Genomic DNA, 16,107 nt, shown 5'->3' with positions numbered 1-16,107 from the left:
AATTTATAACATTCGTTTTATGCACTAAGATATTAAACGTCGATTTATCAAACTGTAGAATATTTGTTGTACGAAAACAGAATACTATAGAATGGGAAAAATAATTTCAATTTTCCCAAATCTTTATTTTAACTTTTTATGAACAACCCTTCGCGAATAAAGAAGAATCCGCTTATAAAACATTGAAAAATAAATAAATTTGTCAAACGTAATTCGAAACTTCTATAATTTCCACGTGATTAAATTCGAGGTTTTGGAACCAACTGAACTTCTCCATTGTTGACCAACTCTTCTGTGTGTGGCTGCTTTTTAAATTTTAATTGCTATAAAACTCATCTTTGCAGGTAGGCACGTTTGTAATGAAAGTTCAGGCTACATTCTGCCCCAGTTGCTACCACAATATTTCATCGCTGTAATTCTTCGATGTTAGCAGGTGATTCTTTTCTCCTTGAGTCAGATTTGATTAGGTGTAAGATCAACTATCGTTTTTAGCAGCTTATAAGCATTTTGGCTGCCATATAAACAGGTGGATTTTGTTGGGACATTTGGATATCTGGTTTCTAGGTCTTCAGGACCCTTTTCCGGGTAATATAGATTTAGTTATTTTTGATTAATTTTTCTGGATAACAGTTATTTTTTTTTCTAGAATGCGATTCGATCAGATTTATTGGGAGCTTTTTGGATTAATTTTCTTAAATTTTTAAGATTCAGATTTATGATAAGTTGAAGACGAAAGATTTTCTCTCGAATGTGATTTGATGAAATTTCGTGTCTATTTTTGCCTGTATAATTCTTCTTTATTTTATATTCAGTTCTATGGCAAGATGAAATTATAGGGTTTAAGCTAGGGTTCACGTGATCTATTGGCCTTTGACAGCATTGATAGCCAGGTCTCATTTTCCTGGCATTTTCCAGCTGTTCGCCCTGAAATCTTGAATCTCAGAGTCCAAGAGGATTCATAATTATATATATTTTAAAGAGATCTTTGAAGAATTCCAATATTAACAACAATACAATTAATAGGATCCATTGGTTCTGTTGTTTTCAAACTCAAATAAAATTAATTTCTATAATTAGTATAGAGATTTTATTTTGATTTGTATAAGTAATCATCAGTTAGTTAGATTGTAGAATGTTGTTTTATTACCTGAAAGTTTGAAGATAGGAAAGAGTTTGACATAATATACAACTCTTTTTTATAGGGACTTTGGATCCAATTTTTCTTCTTAAATTAAAAATTAACGGAGAATCTCAATTCTGAATTATATTTTCATTGGTCTTCGATCTGTTTCAATTGAAATACCGCTCAAGCCTTTCTCTGACAAAATTCTTATTTGATACTAAAAGAAGAGAAGCTTGAAATCTTTTTGCTAAGTTACCAAATTCGCTCCTCAGCATGCAAATTTGACATTCAATTCGTAGCTAATTCGAAGTCGGTTCCGGTTCTTTTCAAATTTGTCATTTGTCTGATGAATTCCTTGCGGATTCTCTTTTTCGGACCTTGGACAAATTTGAGTGAATGTCAAGCGAATTTTGTAGTTGACAGAAGAACCAGAGAGGAATTTGGAGCGAATTTGGGCGTGCAACCAAAAACGTTTGACTTTTTAATGTTTTTATTGTTTTGAAAAGGCATTTTTTTTGGTTTAAATATAATCTGATTTATTATCAAACCGACCCAACCCTATAACACGCCCGCACTTCATATAGTGGTGTATGAACTTATTTGCTGCAGCATAATTTTACACACACACACACGCACACGCGCACGCGCGCGCGCACACACACACAGATATATATAATTAAAAAAAAAAAATCTTGTATGGACGACCCAAAATGAACCTGATTCCAGCCCCAAAAAATTTTGATTGAATTTCGAACCCGAATGTCGAACCCGCATTCGAACCAGAGTCCAAACCGTTAACTTAGTCTTTTTGCATGGCCTTTACTTAAATAAAACAGAAGCAAGTAATATACTTACTAATAACTGGTAGAATTGTTTGTTTATCTCCCGTGTCCATCTACCACCTCCATGTAACATGCAAAAGTGTGTATATATTTGACTGTCTATTTTTGCAAAATTTGGGTTAATTCATCTGTTAGTCGTATATAAATTGACGTATAACATGAATTAGTTTTTAAGTCATTCATAATTTCTCAGGCATAATAACCAACCAAACAAATCTCATTCACTATATACCTGGCTTTATATCAAGTTCCAACAATTCAAACTGAGTGCTATTACCTTGTTAATGATTTCCAGGCTGGAGCTACAGTCTGAATGCTTTTAGCTAGGGAAAATTGGGATATTGTATAGTTATGCTACTTATACTGCAGTAAACTACTATAGAAGTATAGTGATTATACGTTATTGTAATGCTCCCTACCACTGCAATAAATTACTATAACACTGTAGTGATTACATATCGTAGTAATTTTCCCTACTACTGCAATAAACTGCTATTAATTTTAGTGATAATATATTTTTGACTCTGATGTACAGGGTATTTATGCAGTATGATAGTTCTCATTTGTTAGGATAAAACTAAAGTACATAACTATGAATGTCGACAAGGACAACAGAAATAAGACAACTGTATTTAAACATTACACCACTCAGGTCAGTGAGGTCAGGTTGCTCCTGTATTACTTGATTACTTTGTCAGTAACAGTTGGTTGCTCATCACCTCCATCATCCTATATTGCTAGTTCTGGATTTATAGTTTGCTATTGGTTAAGTATGACTGGTTCAACTATGAATCACTGAGTGTAAGCTGTGTTATATATCTAAGTTTTTACATTCCTGCATCCTGACACGACATTCAGGAACTGTTACCAATCTAGGGACATGTACCCTGAAAAAAGGGCTGTCACACTGTGGAAACATCTGGAGGATGCAGGGATTCCACAGAAATGGCCCTGACCGTATCCAAAATTGGGATAAAAAGATTAGGGGATATTTCTGGTATGTTTGCACAAATTTGCTCTTGGATTGGGTCTGAGTTGGAATCCATTCCTTTTTGTGAAAGCTTCCTATATTTGTATGTTTTTGGTAATACTATCCAATGTACGATTAACTTCTCTTTGGCTTGTGTATTGAATTTGATTCATATCTTTTGCCATCCACATATTGCGGTTCATTTCAGATTTTACACCTGAAAATATTTCTAAGAAAAAATACAGATGCCCATATTTCAAGTTAGATTTCTCTTAAATCCTTAACTTATTGCATTAGATTTTACTCCTGTTACAAATTATTGTCCAATATTCGTTTTAGAGCTTAGGAATTATGTGGTAATTACATTTTTGCAGTTGAGTTTACAACACAGTAATGAAAGAAAATCAATACAATATTATATGATAGTTTTAGGATTGAAAGAAGAAATGATATTAACGTGCACAGATTACTAAAAGGGGAAAAACTAATGAAAATAGATGCAAAACTATTTTGATGTAATTTTACTATAATGTGCCATGTGTTCACTATATTGTCATTGTACTTTTATCAATGAATGCAATGAAAATATCAACTGAACTCCAATATTATGTGTGAAGGCTCTATGATGTGTATGATGATTGTCTTATGAATGCTATTATAGGAATATAGGAAATTCTCTATAATTTTTATAATTTCCTCATCTTTAATAGCTGTCCCCTCAATAATGGCTCCCTCTTGTCTACATCCCAAAAACACATTCCCCCATCACCGATCTACCCCGCTCCTGAAACTCAGGGCAACATTGATTGTTACACTCTCTTACTGATGCTTCCCCTAGCTGTCCAACTATAAGTTTACTCATGTTGTTGTTGGATGCTGGTCGTATCATTTTAATTCTAGTCTTTAGCTGGTCTACTGTCACCCTCCTTTTTAGGGATGTCTTCTTATGATAAGAGTGGTGCATGTGACTGAAGAGGGAAGTGTTACAGAAGGGGTTGTAGGAATCGCAGGAACAGGCTTATGAAGAATAACATATAGACGTAAAACGGTCTAATAGATATCAGTGCACTAAAATTTACTGGGCAGGAACGTGTAAAAAGTTTGTGAATCTGGATGCTTGCTCATAATTTTCCGAGTCATTGTAAGGCATATGCCTTTAGCTTATCACCTGTATCAAGATAGCTGACACTGGTAGAATGATGTAAGGAACTACCATGATGTCATACTGTTATTTCTGAATTTACTGTTACGTTCACTCTGTTGTTCTTAATCAGTTTTAAGGAGTTGCTTGGATTGGTTGCCCTTCATTGGGTGCGATGTGTATGATCTCTGTCAGGCTGTCTGCATCAGAGCTTATGCTTGAATTGATTTGTGTCTTTTGCCAGCTTTATGTGGCTCAGGATATTGCTTGGGACCCAAGTTTGTGCTCATCTTGGTTGTATATATTCAAATATTGACTTCCTTTTAAATATCCTTGTCTTTAAAGTCTTAGGTAACTTTTGAGGATTTTCTAGCAGCGCAGAGCTCTAGGAGGAGTCTTGTCTTAGGTTTTACTTTATTTATATTTCTATTCTCTCTCGGCTTTTGAAGCTTCATTCAATTGTGTGTTTTTAATCAGTTAATAAAGGATATTTTGTTACTCTTCACTTTTAAAATTATGGTCTTTATTTAAAATTTAAAATTATGGATGCCAATCTGTCTTGGAGTGTTAATTAATGACTTGTAGGTGATGTAATTTTTTTTTTCTATTGACATGGTTTGTATTAGAAGTTATAGTAGCATAAATCTTTCTTGGCATTGACTCGGATGTGGCAAACAAAAAACATTTTTTCAATTAATTGTGAAAAACTTGGGATCAAAGCACTGTAAAATTCATAAAATAAACCATGTTATTTATAAAAAATAATATTAAATCAATATCAAATCATTAATTTTGTTTGTTGATGCCTTCATATATGTTCCTGAATATAGAGAAAAATTGATGAGCTGCTCCAGACTGGAGTGTCAAACTTGCTGAGAGTTGATTAATTGTGAATTATCAGATTCATTTTTCTAGGGTTTTTACTACCGTGGTATGAGAAAACTGTTTTGTATACTAGCTTATGTTTAGATAAACCCTAGTTGATTTTGATATATTGTCTCCTTGATGCAAGAATACCCTCTCCTCGCAACAAAAATCAAACTTAAATGCAAAAACATTTGCAGACTCTCAGCTTCTAAATGAACATCAGATTGCAACGAAGATAGACAACTTTATTCACCACAAATTTGCAATCACAAAATTACAGACTCGGCCTCTTAATGACCTCTCTCTGCACATTTTCACCCTTAATTATCTTTCTCTTCTATTCATTTTCAACTATTCAATCTTCTCTTCCCTTATGTTCCCAATTAGAATGCCCACCTCTGTTTTCCATGGGTTGATTATTCTTCCATACTCTTCGAGCTGGTCTTGGCCAATGACTATTGTAAAATAAGGTGAAATATGCTTGCTGTATGAACTTAAACTAAATACTTATGCAAATTTAAAACTGAAGATTAACCTATTGGCAAGTTGGATATGTTGTCATCAATAACAACTTATCCTTAAAGCAGTTTACTAGTGGGGCGATGAGGACCGGTTATTGAAGGTGAGGTGTCGCACACCTCGAGGGATGCTATAGAGGTTGTCTACTTGGTCTATGCCAAGTTTTAGGCGTTGACATGACGATTTGGATGAGTTATGAAGTTGCAGTTGGTGACTGGTTGCTTCGTTCTCAGCCAGTGTTGAAAAAGTGATAGATTGGTTTGATGTGCGCTTCTAGTTGCTTCGTTCTCTGTTAGTGTTGAAAAAGTGATAGATTGGTTTGATGTGCTCTTCTAGGTCAATATTTGTGGTTACATAGCCAAAAATATGTTTAGGACACGGTGATGTGTCTTCCATTCGAAAGGTTCATGATCTAGAGGGTCCATAATGCATTTATGAATGGAGTAGTTGAAGGTGTTAGTGTTCTTGGGGGTTGGCAAGATAGATGCTGCCAAAATTTGACGATGTCTATGGGTAAGATGTTTATATGTACTTCATGATGCCTATGGATGTTCTTGCATTGTGTTCATGCTGAGTTGGTGGTCTACATTGATCAAGGTGATCGAACTTGAAGGATTTCTTAGTTGTAAGTTGCATTCTGTGTTCTTGACCACCATGATTAGAAAAACAATTTATGATTGATTGGTAATGCATTTTATGGCAGTGTTTGATTTTGAGGTTGTTGATAATGATCAAGACGATTGAACATGTTTGAATTACTATCCTTGGCACATGGATTTGAATTGTGAAATTAGGGTTGGGACTGACCTTATTTTTCAAGGTTGAAGAATGATATGAGGGTTTTAGGGCAATATCTTTGGTTGCAGATGCTTGGTTGGAGGAGAAGCAATAGTGGTAGATCTATTGGTGATTAGAGAATTCATCTGAAGGAGTCAAAGAAGGTTTGATTAGAGATTCCTGTTGTACTTCATTTGAACTAACCTAGACATATGGTAGATGTCATTAAACAGTTCATAAATTTTTTCAGATTGTTGTTTGAATAAGCCATTGTAGTGGTCTTGTAAGGCAGAAAGTCTTCCTTTGGGTTGTAGCCTTGGGCATTTTGAGCAGTGAGCTTTGTTAGAATATTATACTGTTTCTTTAATGATGATCTTAGTTATTCTTTAGTTTACTAGGTAGTTTCTATTTTCATCTTTAGTTTATGATTGTTTCTTTTAGAAACATCGTCTTTATAAATCTATATAAGGAGCTCTCATCTCCATTGTTTAATACAACTACAACAGTATTGATTTACCTTAACATGGCATTAGAGCAGGTTGATGGGATATCATAAAATTTGGTGAATTTTTAAATAAAATTTCAAGCCTCTTTTGATTTGGATTTTTTCCAGAAATTTGCTTATCTTTATTTGAAATAAAAATTAGAAGAGGTATTTTCTAAAATTTGTGGCATTTTGTAGTCTATTTTGGGACATCATGCTCATCTGCAAAGTTTGGAGGGTTTGCCAATTTTGTCTTCAAATCCTTGTTAGCTATTCTTAGTGTTCGTCTTTGTCTTCAGGGAAGAGAAACTTCATTATTCAACATCAGGTTGGATGCTTTTGTGATGATTTCTAGTTAGATGTTTTACTGATTTTGGGAGAGTTAGTGACAGATTCATCTCGGTGGTAGAGTTAGTGGCAGATTCGTTTCTCTTGTTATAGAGCATTTGAAGAAGGGGGCACCCTTGTCCTTTCTTTTCTAGATGTATTTTGGCTACTCTTGATCTTTGATATTTTGCAGATCTAGGGAGGGTCTTAGTAGTAGTAGAATGTTTCAAAGAGTTTGTGACCAGAAGGCAACAATTAGACAATGACCATTAAGGGAGGATATTAGAATACTATAATGTTTCTTTAAAGGTCATCTTAGTTAGTCTTTAGTTTATTAGGTAGTTTCAATTTTCATCTTTAGTTCTTGATTGTTTCTTTTGGAAACATCGTTATATCAGGAGCTTTCATCTCGTTTGTTTATTACAAACACAACAACATCGATTGACCATAACAAGCTGTAGGTAGAGTGCTTGAATGCATGTGCATTCCCTATTTGTGATAAGCTTATACTTCTAAAAAGGTATATTCTTATTGTGGGTTTAAACCCCATTGTCGTTTTCATCCTAGTTGGATTTCCACGATAAAAATCTGTGTTATGTGTTGTGGATGTGTTTTTGATTCATGCTTGCAAGTGTGATTTGTTCAAATCAGAATTAAGGGTATAAAGTATAAGGGTTTTGAAGTGTAAAGTGTTTGAAGAAACCCATTCATCCCCTGCCCCCCCCTCCCCCCCATTTGCTTGTTGCAATATTTCCTACAATTGGTATTAGAGCTTGGTTCCTTGAAGGACGCTTAACAACTTGAGGATTATCCAAAGATCACAGCGTACAAGAAAAATAGTCCAAGGTTTGATCGATCCAACTACACATTGTGGAAGAGTAGCATCATACTCATCTCAGATGAATTGATGATGATTGTTGGAACATTACCAAGTCATTTTACAATCCTCTTGTGACCCCTACTACCCCACAAGAGATCAGTGATGCCAAAGCCAATGCCAGGACAAATGAAGCTTTATTTAGTGCCTTGACCGATGGTGAAATGACCAATGTCATGGAGTTGGAGACAACTAATGAGATATGGAAGAAGTTGCAGTTCTTGTATGAAGGAGACAAAGACGTAAAAGTTGCAAAGTTGCAGAGCTTGAAAAGGAAAGTAGGAGGCCTTGAAGATGAAAATATTGCCTCTTTTGTGCTTATTAGGCTAAATGAGGTGGTGTATGCTATCAGATGTGCTGGAGGTATCTTGGAAGAAGATGAGATTGTTGCAAAGGTGTTGAGATCACTTCCCTCCACCCACTGACACAAAGTTGCAACCATTGAAGAAATTAGGACTGTGACATATCTGACAAGAGATAAGTTGATTGGTAAGCTTACTACCTTTGAGTTAAGTTAGTTTGGTAGTTCATTACCTAATGTTGACTTGGCTTTCAAAGCTACTATATCTGGAAAGAACATGCAAAGATCAGATCAGGGAGAAGGATCTACAAGAAGAATGCCAAGATATGAGAACTTGAAGAGAGCTAGAGCTTTAAGAGCTGAAAGCATTGATTGCTAAAAGATTACCAAAAGGTTCTGGTACTTTCAAAGTAAAGATACCTCTCAGATGTTGTTCATGCAATAAGATAGGACACTTTGCATCTAGATGTCCAGAAAGAGTTGTTTAATGGAACAATAAACTTACTGTTGTGAAGTAATTCTATTTTTCTATTGATGATGATGGAGTTACAAATGATGAATCTGACGATGTTGATAAGGATGATGACGAATTTACATTTATTGCTATCAAAGAAGATGAGTTTAAGACTGCAGATCCTATGCCTACTCGTTCTACTGATTGTGTTGTTGAAGAGAAAGCTGTAGCTGCTCAAGCTGTCAAAAAGGATGAATGGGTTATAGACAGCAGATGCTCTCATCATATGACTGGTGATAAGAGCAAATGTGCGAGTTATGAGAAGCATGATGTCGGTATTGTAAGATGGGAAGACAATATTGGTGGTGTGATTTGTGGTAGGGGTTCTATCTTTCTAGTTGGCAAGAATAATGCAGATGATGTGCTGCATGTGGAAGACCTGAAGCATAATCTTCTTAGTGTTGGACAGCTGATTGACAAAGTTTATGGTCTGCACTTCAAGAATGACAAATGAAGATCACGAGTGATTCGGATTGACATTGCAACAGGACAAAAAACAAATGGTAAATTATTTTATTTGAATAGTGGCCAGAGTTGTTTGATTGCTCAAATAGATGAAAGCTGGTTGTGGCATAAGAGGTTATGTCATGTGAACTTTGACAACATTGTGGTGATAAGTTCTAATCATGCTGTTAGAGATCTTTGTAGGCTGAACAAGCCTGGTAACATAGTTGCAAGGAATGCCAATGATATAAGTAAACAAGAGTTACTTTTCATTCTAAGACTGAGAATTCAAATGGATTGTTAGATCTTGTTCATCTGATTTGTTAGAATAAGAAGAATTCAAGGAGATAGATATTTCATGTTGCTTATTGATTACTATTCTAGGATGATATTGATAACTTTCTTGAAAGAAAAGTCAGAAGTTTATGAGAAGTTTAAGATCTTTAAGAGCATGATAGAGAATGAGACAGGATTAAGACTGAATTCACATCAGGCGAGTTTAATACATTTTATGAAAAGCATGGAATAAGAAGGCAATTATCTGCCCCAAGAACTTCATAACAAAATAGGGTGGTTGAGTAGAAGAACAGGTCCATTCTAGACGCTGCCAGGACCATGATGCTTGAAGGAAATGTTCTGCAGATGTTTAGGAGGAGAAGCAGTCAACACTGTAGTATACACTCTCAACTGTGTGCAGATAAAAAGAGGTATTTGTAAGATACCTTATGAGTTATGGTATTGAAATGTGCCTACTGTTAGGTATTTTAGAATTTTTGGTAGTAAATGTTACATCAAAAGAGATGAGGACACAAGGAAGTTTGATGCAAGAAGTGATGAAGGTATATTCCTTGCATAAAGTACCAAAAACAAGTCCTATAGGTGCTGCAACAAGAGGTTAAAGAAGATGGTGGAGAGTCCTAATGTCAAGGTGGATGAACGCACCTACCAATTTCAGTTGCTTCAAGGTAGCTAAAGCCTTTTCTACCATCCATTTTTTGCATATCCTGCAATCTTGGTAACCCGCAAGGCACCACTTTAGTGAGGCATTCTGTCAAACAGTTACATGCCCTACCTATGCATCCACATTTTATGTACATGTCTACCAAGACACTTAAAAGGAAAAATAATCATTATGCTTTGATGAATGTCACACCCTGCTCCATGCATCACCCGCGCGATTGTTGGACTCCAGTAGCTTGCATTTCATTCTGTGGCAGTAGTCGATCGTTGGGAAGCATTTTTACAACAAGCAATGCAACAACACTTTGAGGAAGGACTGGTGCTGGAGCACCTAATGGAAAGCAATTCAATTTTTGGTTTTGGCTTGTCTAGACTCTAGCCAAATCTTGCTTTCTTGTTTTGGACCCTAGTTGGTCTGTTGTGTTTGTGTGCAAATGGATTTGATTAGTTCAATCCATGTTGTTTATGTTGCTTTGAAGTGTTTTGTTTCATAGGTGTTAGGACTAGGACTTTTGGTGTGCAAAATGGTGTGCAAAGTTGGCATGGGTAGTTATTTGGATCCTAAGAGTGTTTTTACACAAGAATGCATAAGGGGAAGGTCATAGGTCATCATCTAGGTGATAAATGCTAAATATTGTAAAAGTTGTCATCAAGTTGTCAACTTGGCCTAGGAGTGTAAAAATGAGGGAAAAAAATATGTGGATTGTGGAAAAGGCTAATTCACACTTTCATGGTCTAGTTGGACCATTTCTACCTTACTTGGAAGTTTCCAAGTCCATTTGGCAAGATTTGGGCAATGTAGCAAAAAGTTATCATGACAACTTTTTAAAAGTTGCATGACAACTTTGTCCTAAGGATTGCATTCGCAGAATAGGACTAGGATAGTTATGCTAACTACTTGCACACCTGTGGAAGACCTATAAAACCTCGAGGAAGACATGTTCTCGTTTGGTTGGGAATTTTGAATCAATTTTGTGCTGAAAGCAACGTTCTTATTGTGCATCTTTACCATTTGACCTATGCATGAAACCCTCAAATGCATTAATGGATTGAAGTTGCTAGTTTTATCTTGGATTGTTGTAGTTCTAGTATTTATTGTTGTTTTTCATTTAGATAGTTTCTTGGTGGGAGTTCATTCAGTAAGGTTTTGAAAATCATTTGAACAAGTACAGTTCACTGTCCCAAGTTTCACAGCTTTTGCTAACATGGCTCCCCATGAATCCCCACCATGAGTTCTTTGTGGCCTTTTGGGAAATGGGAGAGGAGCCTATGTACATATTGTATATAGTTTTTGGGGCCCTGGAAAGCAGGGCACAAACTGATGCCCTAGGCAAGACTGTGTACCCAGCTAGGCAAAAATCAGTCATTGCAAGAGGCAGATGGGGGATTGAATGTATTGGATAGTTCAACCCAGTGTATGGAGTTGAAAGAGGGATATATGAAGTTGACTTGGTGAAATGGAGAAGCTTTCACCTTTAGTTTTGGAGTCCTGCTGAATTGGACCTAGTGAATGCTGCTATTTCACCCTAAAACCCTTGTTTTCAGGCTTGAATGTAGCTTTCCTGTGTCCAGACAAGGTGGAGACCTAAAAGCTGAAAAATCCTTTAGATTTTTCAAAAGGGTGCCTGACTCTATAGTTTGTTTGGGGTCTTGATCGGAAATGATTTGAACTGAGGGCCTAAACCTCAAGTAGGAGGGCTAATTAAATTAGGCCTAAAAGGGCAATTGGATGGTTTGGTTAAGATTGGTTAGAGCCCCAATTGGTCTTAGGTTCAGAAGGTTGTAATGATGCATATACTTCATGGAGAATTCCCCCACTCCTCATGGATAATCTAAAGGTCAAGTTTGATCAGGATTCAAGATTGGCAAGAAAGCAAGAAGAATACATTTGGTGAGTTTGAGAGCTTAACTAAATGGTGTAACTTGGTGGTGAAGTGTGGGAGGATAGGAGAGCAATCCTCTAGTGGATAGGGCACCAAGGTGAACACTAGGAGGCTTGGTGTAAGCCTAGGCAAGTCCTAGTGGAGAATAGGACTAAGGAAAGCAAACTACCCCGGGAGTTACATCAAGGACCATATGCCTCTACTCATATGTGTCATCAAAATACTTAGCAGAGTACTGAATTTCTGGCAGTTGAATTAATCCCACCAAAATCTCAGGAAGAAAGAGATAATTGGCTAAATCTAGCCTCGAGTTTCAAATGCTCTTCAAATCTCACAACGGAAGAACTATCAGCAACTCAGAGAACAAGCAAGTAAAATGAATCACAGGAAATGAAGATGCTAACAAAGGTATTGAAGATGAGACAACATTATTGAGCACAGGCACAAATTTAAGAGTTTTAGGTGCCTTGAGCCTATTGTTTTGTGATACAACTTTTCAACAAAAGTATTAGGTTCCCAATAAGTACTGACTGCAAAGCCAAAGAAGAGATGCAAACAATACCAAGATGAACAAATTGAAAATGTTTTTGGTCGGTGCTGATCGCTAGTCCACCTGTGCGATTGAGCACCATTCCTTTTCTTTCTTGTTTTAACATAATTTCTAATCAGTTTACCCTAACAAATACATGGGAAGTATTTTCCATTAAGATAGAGAACCATTTTACTTAAGAGGTTATTTGAACTTTAGAGTACTGAATCTGGACTAATCAGCAGAACCCAAGTTAATTTATTTTAACATCAATTTCTGTAGCATACCTAGAGGGACCTACTTGAAAAACTTTTCCTTTATTTGTTTATTCTATATGAAGTGACAAACTTTTTTACCAATAAAGATAAGTTATTCAAACTCTGCGATGGCCTACATTGCGTTTTATTAGCATATATACTGTTATATCCATTTGGAAATAAAAATTTAATTCCAGCTAACGGTAGTTTTTATGTCTAGAACAGCTAACACGTATATCTACGCATGTACAATTTCTTATTCAGTAAGTATTTAATTACAGCTGAGCTTACAAATATATACAAATTCTTATATAGGTATATATTTGATTATATATGTGTAAATACTGTCAATAAATACTCAGAGCATTATCAGTCAGTAATTATAAAATGTAATGATAGTTGAATGTATATAAAATGAGTTTGTATGAGAACTTTAACTCTGTCTGTCAAAAGCAACTAGCAGGTATAACATTTATCCCTATAGCCTTAATCAGCATCTTTCCAATCAAGTAAAAGAGAAACTATACAGGAAGAACAATCAGCCCTTACAAGCAGTTCTTTGCAGATATTAATGGAAGTATTCAAACAAGGTAAAGTCATTCCATTCAGACTTACAAGTAAGGACCATGCATAAGCATACACTAAGTGTAGACTTCTTGACTAATACCTCTAGAATGTAATGAATAATGCATTTAACTGCAGATTTCCCAACATATAGGTCAATTAATAGGCAACATACTTATAGAGAGATTTATGTTGGAAAGATCTTTTAACAGCTTTTAAGCAAGAGCATTTGATGAAAGCCAAGCTATGCTTAGCATTATTTATGAGTAAATATAATAGAGAATATAAACTATGAGAACATGCATAGGGTGTGCTAGAACTGACATCAGGAGTTGAATTATGACAATCATGAATCAAGTCTCCCAACATATGAATAATGCATTTAACTGCAGATTTCCCAACATATGGGTCAATTAAGAGGCGACATGCTTATAGAGAGATTTATGTTGGAAAGATCTTTTAACAGCTTTTAAGCAAGAGCATATGATGAAAGCCAAGCTATGCTTAGCATCATTTATGAGTAAATATAATAGAGAATTTTCCATCATACAAAGAAGCTATTACGGTGATACTGGCTATGTAAACAATGAGAACATGCATAGGGTGTGCTAGAGCTGACATCAGGAGTTTAATTATGACAATCATGAATCAAGTCTCCCAATCATAAGTGAATCAAACAATGAAACCACACATTTATGTCCTTTTGGCTGTAAGAGGACACTAGCTAAGTACAAGTGTTTTTATATACCTGAACAAAACAATCATATCCTTTAAGTGGCAAAGGAAAAGTGGTTAACTAGCTGAACTCAGAATTAATATCAAAATCCAATTATAATGCAGAGGCAGGGGTATAGAATGTTTGTCAAAATGTTTCTTTAAAGCTGTAAGAATCTTTTTAAATTGATGTTAGATCTATTGTTTAAGCTAAATTATTTTCAAAACAAATGGAGAGAACATCCAGCCATGGTGGAGCATTTACTCTAGTTTTTGAACACACAGAGTAAGCCAGAAACATGCACGTGCAATCTGACTTCATATTCTCTGCAACTCCCTTTTCCTTCTTTTCCTTGTACTTTCTCTTCTCCCTGACCTCTTCCCCTTTTGAAAAATTGATAACATATTCATAAAAAATCATCTATCATGGATGGTCATTATGTCAACAAAAGATGCCATGCTTGTCGTAACTCTCTTGTGACACAAATCTCTCCAACTTCTGCACAATTTTCTCCATGGGCTGCCCATGAGCTCCCTCAACCCTACAATGTAGGGTTCTTAAAGTCAATTACCTTTCACTTTTCTTTTAATTTTCCCTTTTTTGAAATGGATTTCTAACTTCAATTCAGGCAATCTTCATCTAGATTAATGAGTATTTTGTTCCTTGAAACAGAGATTCTTTCAAACAATGGTTTTGTATAGAGGAGCATTGGCATTTTCAAGGCTACGCTCTCGTCTTGTAAGTGGACATTTAACAAATATTTGATATTCATTCTTATATCTAATTCCATATGATGCAATTTAGTCAAAACGTTATATATTTGTCTGTTTAGATATTTAAAAATATACCTTTAAAATGCATTTATCTGGTTTAAAATTATGTTACAAGAGAAATGTGCACCTGAACATATTTTTGTCTTATTAAGTGGACAAGCTTTACATCCTAGTATTTTATCTTTTGATGTGTGGTCTTTTTTTTTTGTAGAAGACTTGAAATAAATGTACGAAGGAAAACATAAATTTATTTATCTTGACTGAATTGTACTTCCTATTGGAGAAATCTAGTTGGAAAAAATTGATGTTTATATATTGTGAAGAAGGGAATACACTGCCCTTAGAATTGATGAAATCCTAAGTAACAAATCAACCCTTGTGCCACTTCACTTCTAGCACTCTAGTGAGCTAGGCTGATCAAGAAAAGTAGGTTGATGAAGATGTATGTTTTTGTGTTTAAGTGAAATATTATATATAATACAAGAATTAAATTAACTAGACAAGATCAATAGATAAAAATAATTTGACTATTGAAAATGAAAGAGCTAACTATGAATATTGTTAAGAATATAACCATGATAAACCTACAGGTCTGACAGTACAGACCGTACTTTCTCTTAATAATAATATATCTCTAATGATTGGCATTTAATATATATATTTCTCCTAGAGGTGCCGGCGATTTCTAGATGATGCATTTGTTTGGTGCTTGACTAAACTAACACTTAGTTAGTTAGTCATTACTAATCTGTGTCTCCTAGATTGCCGACTTTGGAATAATATGGTTAGTGCCAAGTTAGGAAGGGTTATGTCCCTTGAGGGACATACCCTTTAGAAAGGATATATAATTAGATTGTAAATGCAGCTTAGAAGACACACAGTTACAGCAGTCTGCTCTTCTAAGTATTTTATATCCTGCGATTTATACCTGAGATTCTCCCTCACGATAAAAGGTGCAATATTCAGTATTGGATCTGCATTATAATAAGCAATAACTTCATCCACAATCAGAATACTTAAAAGATCTAACTCAGCATATAAGACTGGATTGAAAGTCTGATTAAGAGATAAGGACTTAGCAGAAACTTTACATGGTATTAGAGCCTAGTTATTATATCTAGGGCTCTGCAAAATTCAGTTATCAGACTTCATATATATTCAGTAGCTTTCTCCTATCTTCAATGGCATACACAATCAGACCCGAGGACAGGTTTGATGGGAAAGAACACTTTGAAGCCTG

At 35.3% G+C, this 16,107-nt stretch overlaps 1 protein-coding gene across 2 annotated transcripts in view; it reads left to right on the top strand.

Moving 5' to 3' along the window:
* The first annotated feature begins 356 nt into the window (after window positions 1–356).
* The window catches only part of LOC149537139 (citrate synthase, mitochondrial-like), a 241,296-nt gene continuing 225,545 nt past the window's right edge, over window positions 357–16,107 (top strand). Inside the window, exons 1-3 of one of the 2 annotated variants that reach the window (XM_089807233.1) lie at window positions 357–433; window positions 527–585; window positions 14,767–14,832. In XM_089807233.1, the coding sequence (XP_089663359.1) occupies window positions 14,782–14,832 (51 nt within the window). In that variant the 5' untranslated portion in view covers window positions 357–433; window positions 527–585; window positions 14,767–14,781. The remainder of the gene's footprint in view (window positions 434–526; window positions 586–14,766; window positions 14,833–16,107) is intronic. The other variant, XM_089807234.1, reaches the window with a different exon arrangement.

The sequence above is a fragment of the Cupressus sempervirens genome, chromosome 10 (assembly GCF_028749045.1).
Source record: "Cupressus sempervirens isolate cs-2001-9-10 chromosome 10, ASM2874904v1, whole genome shotgun sequence".
NCBI classification, from domain to species: Eukaryota; Viridiplantae; Streptophyta; class Pinopsida; order Cupressales; family Cupressaceae; genus Cupressus; species Cupressus sempervirens.
This window is presented reverse-complemented; position numbering and strand designations above follow the sequence as displayed.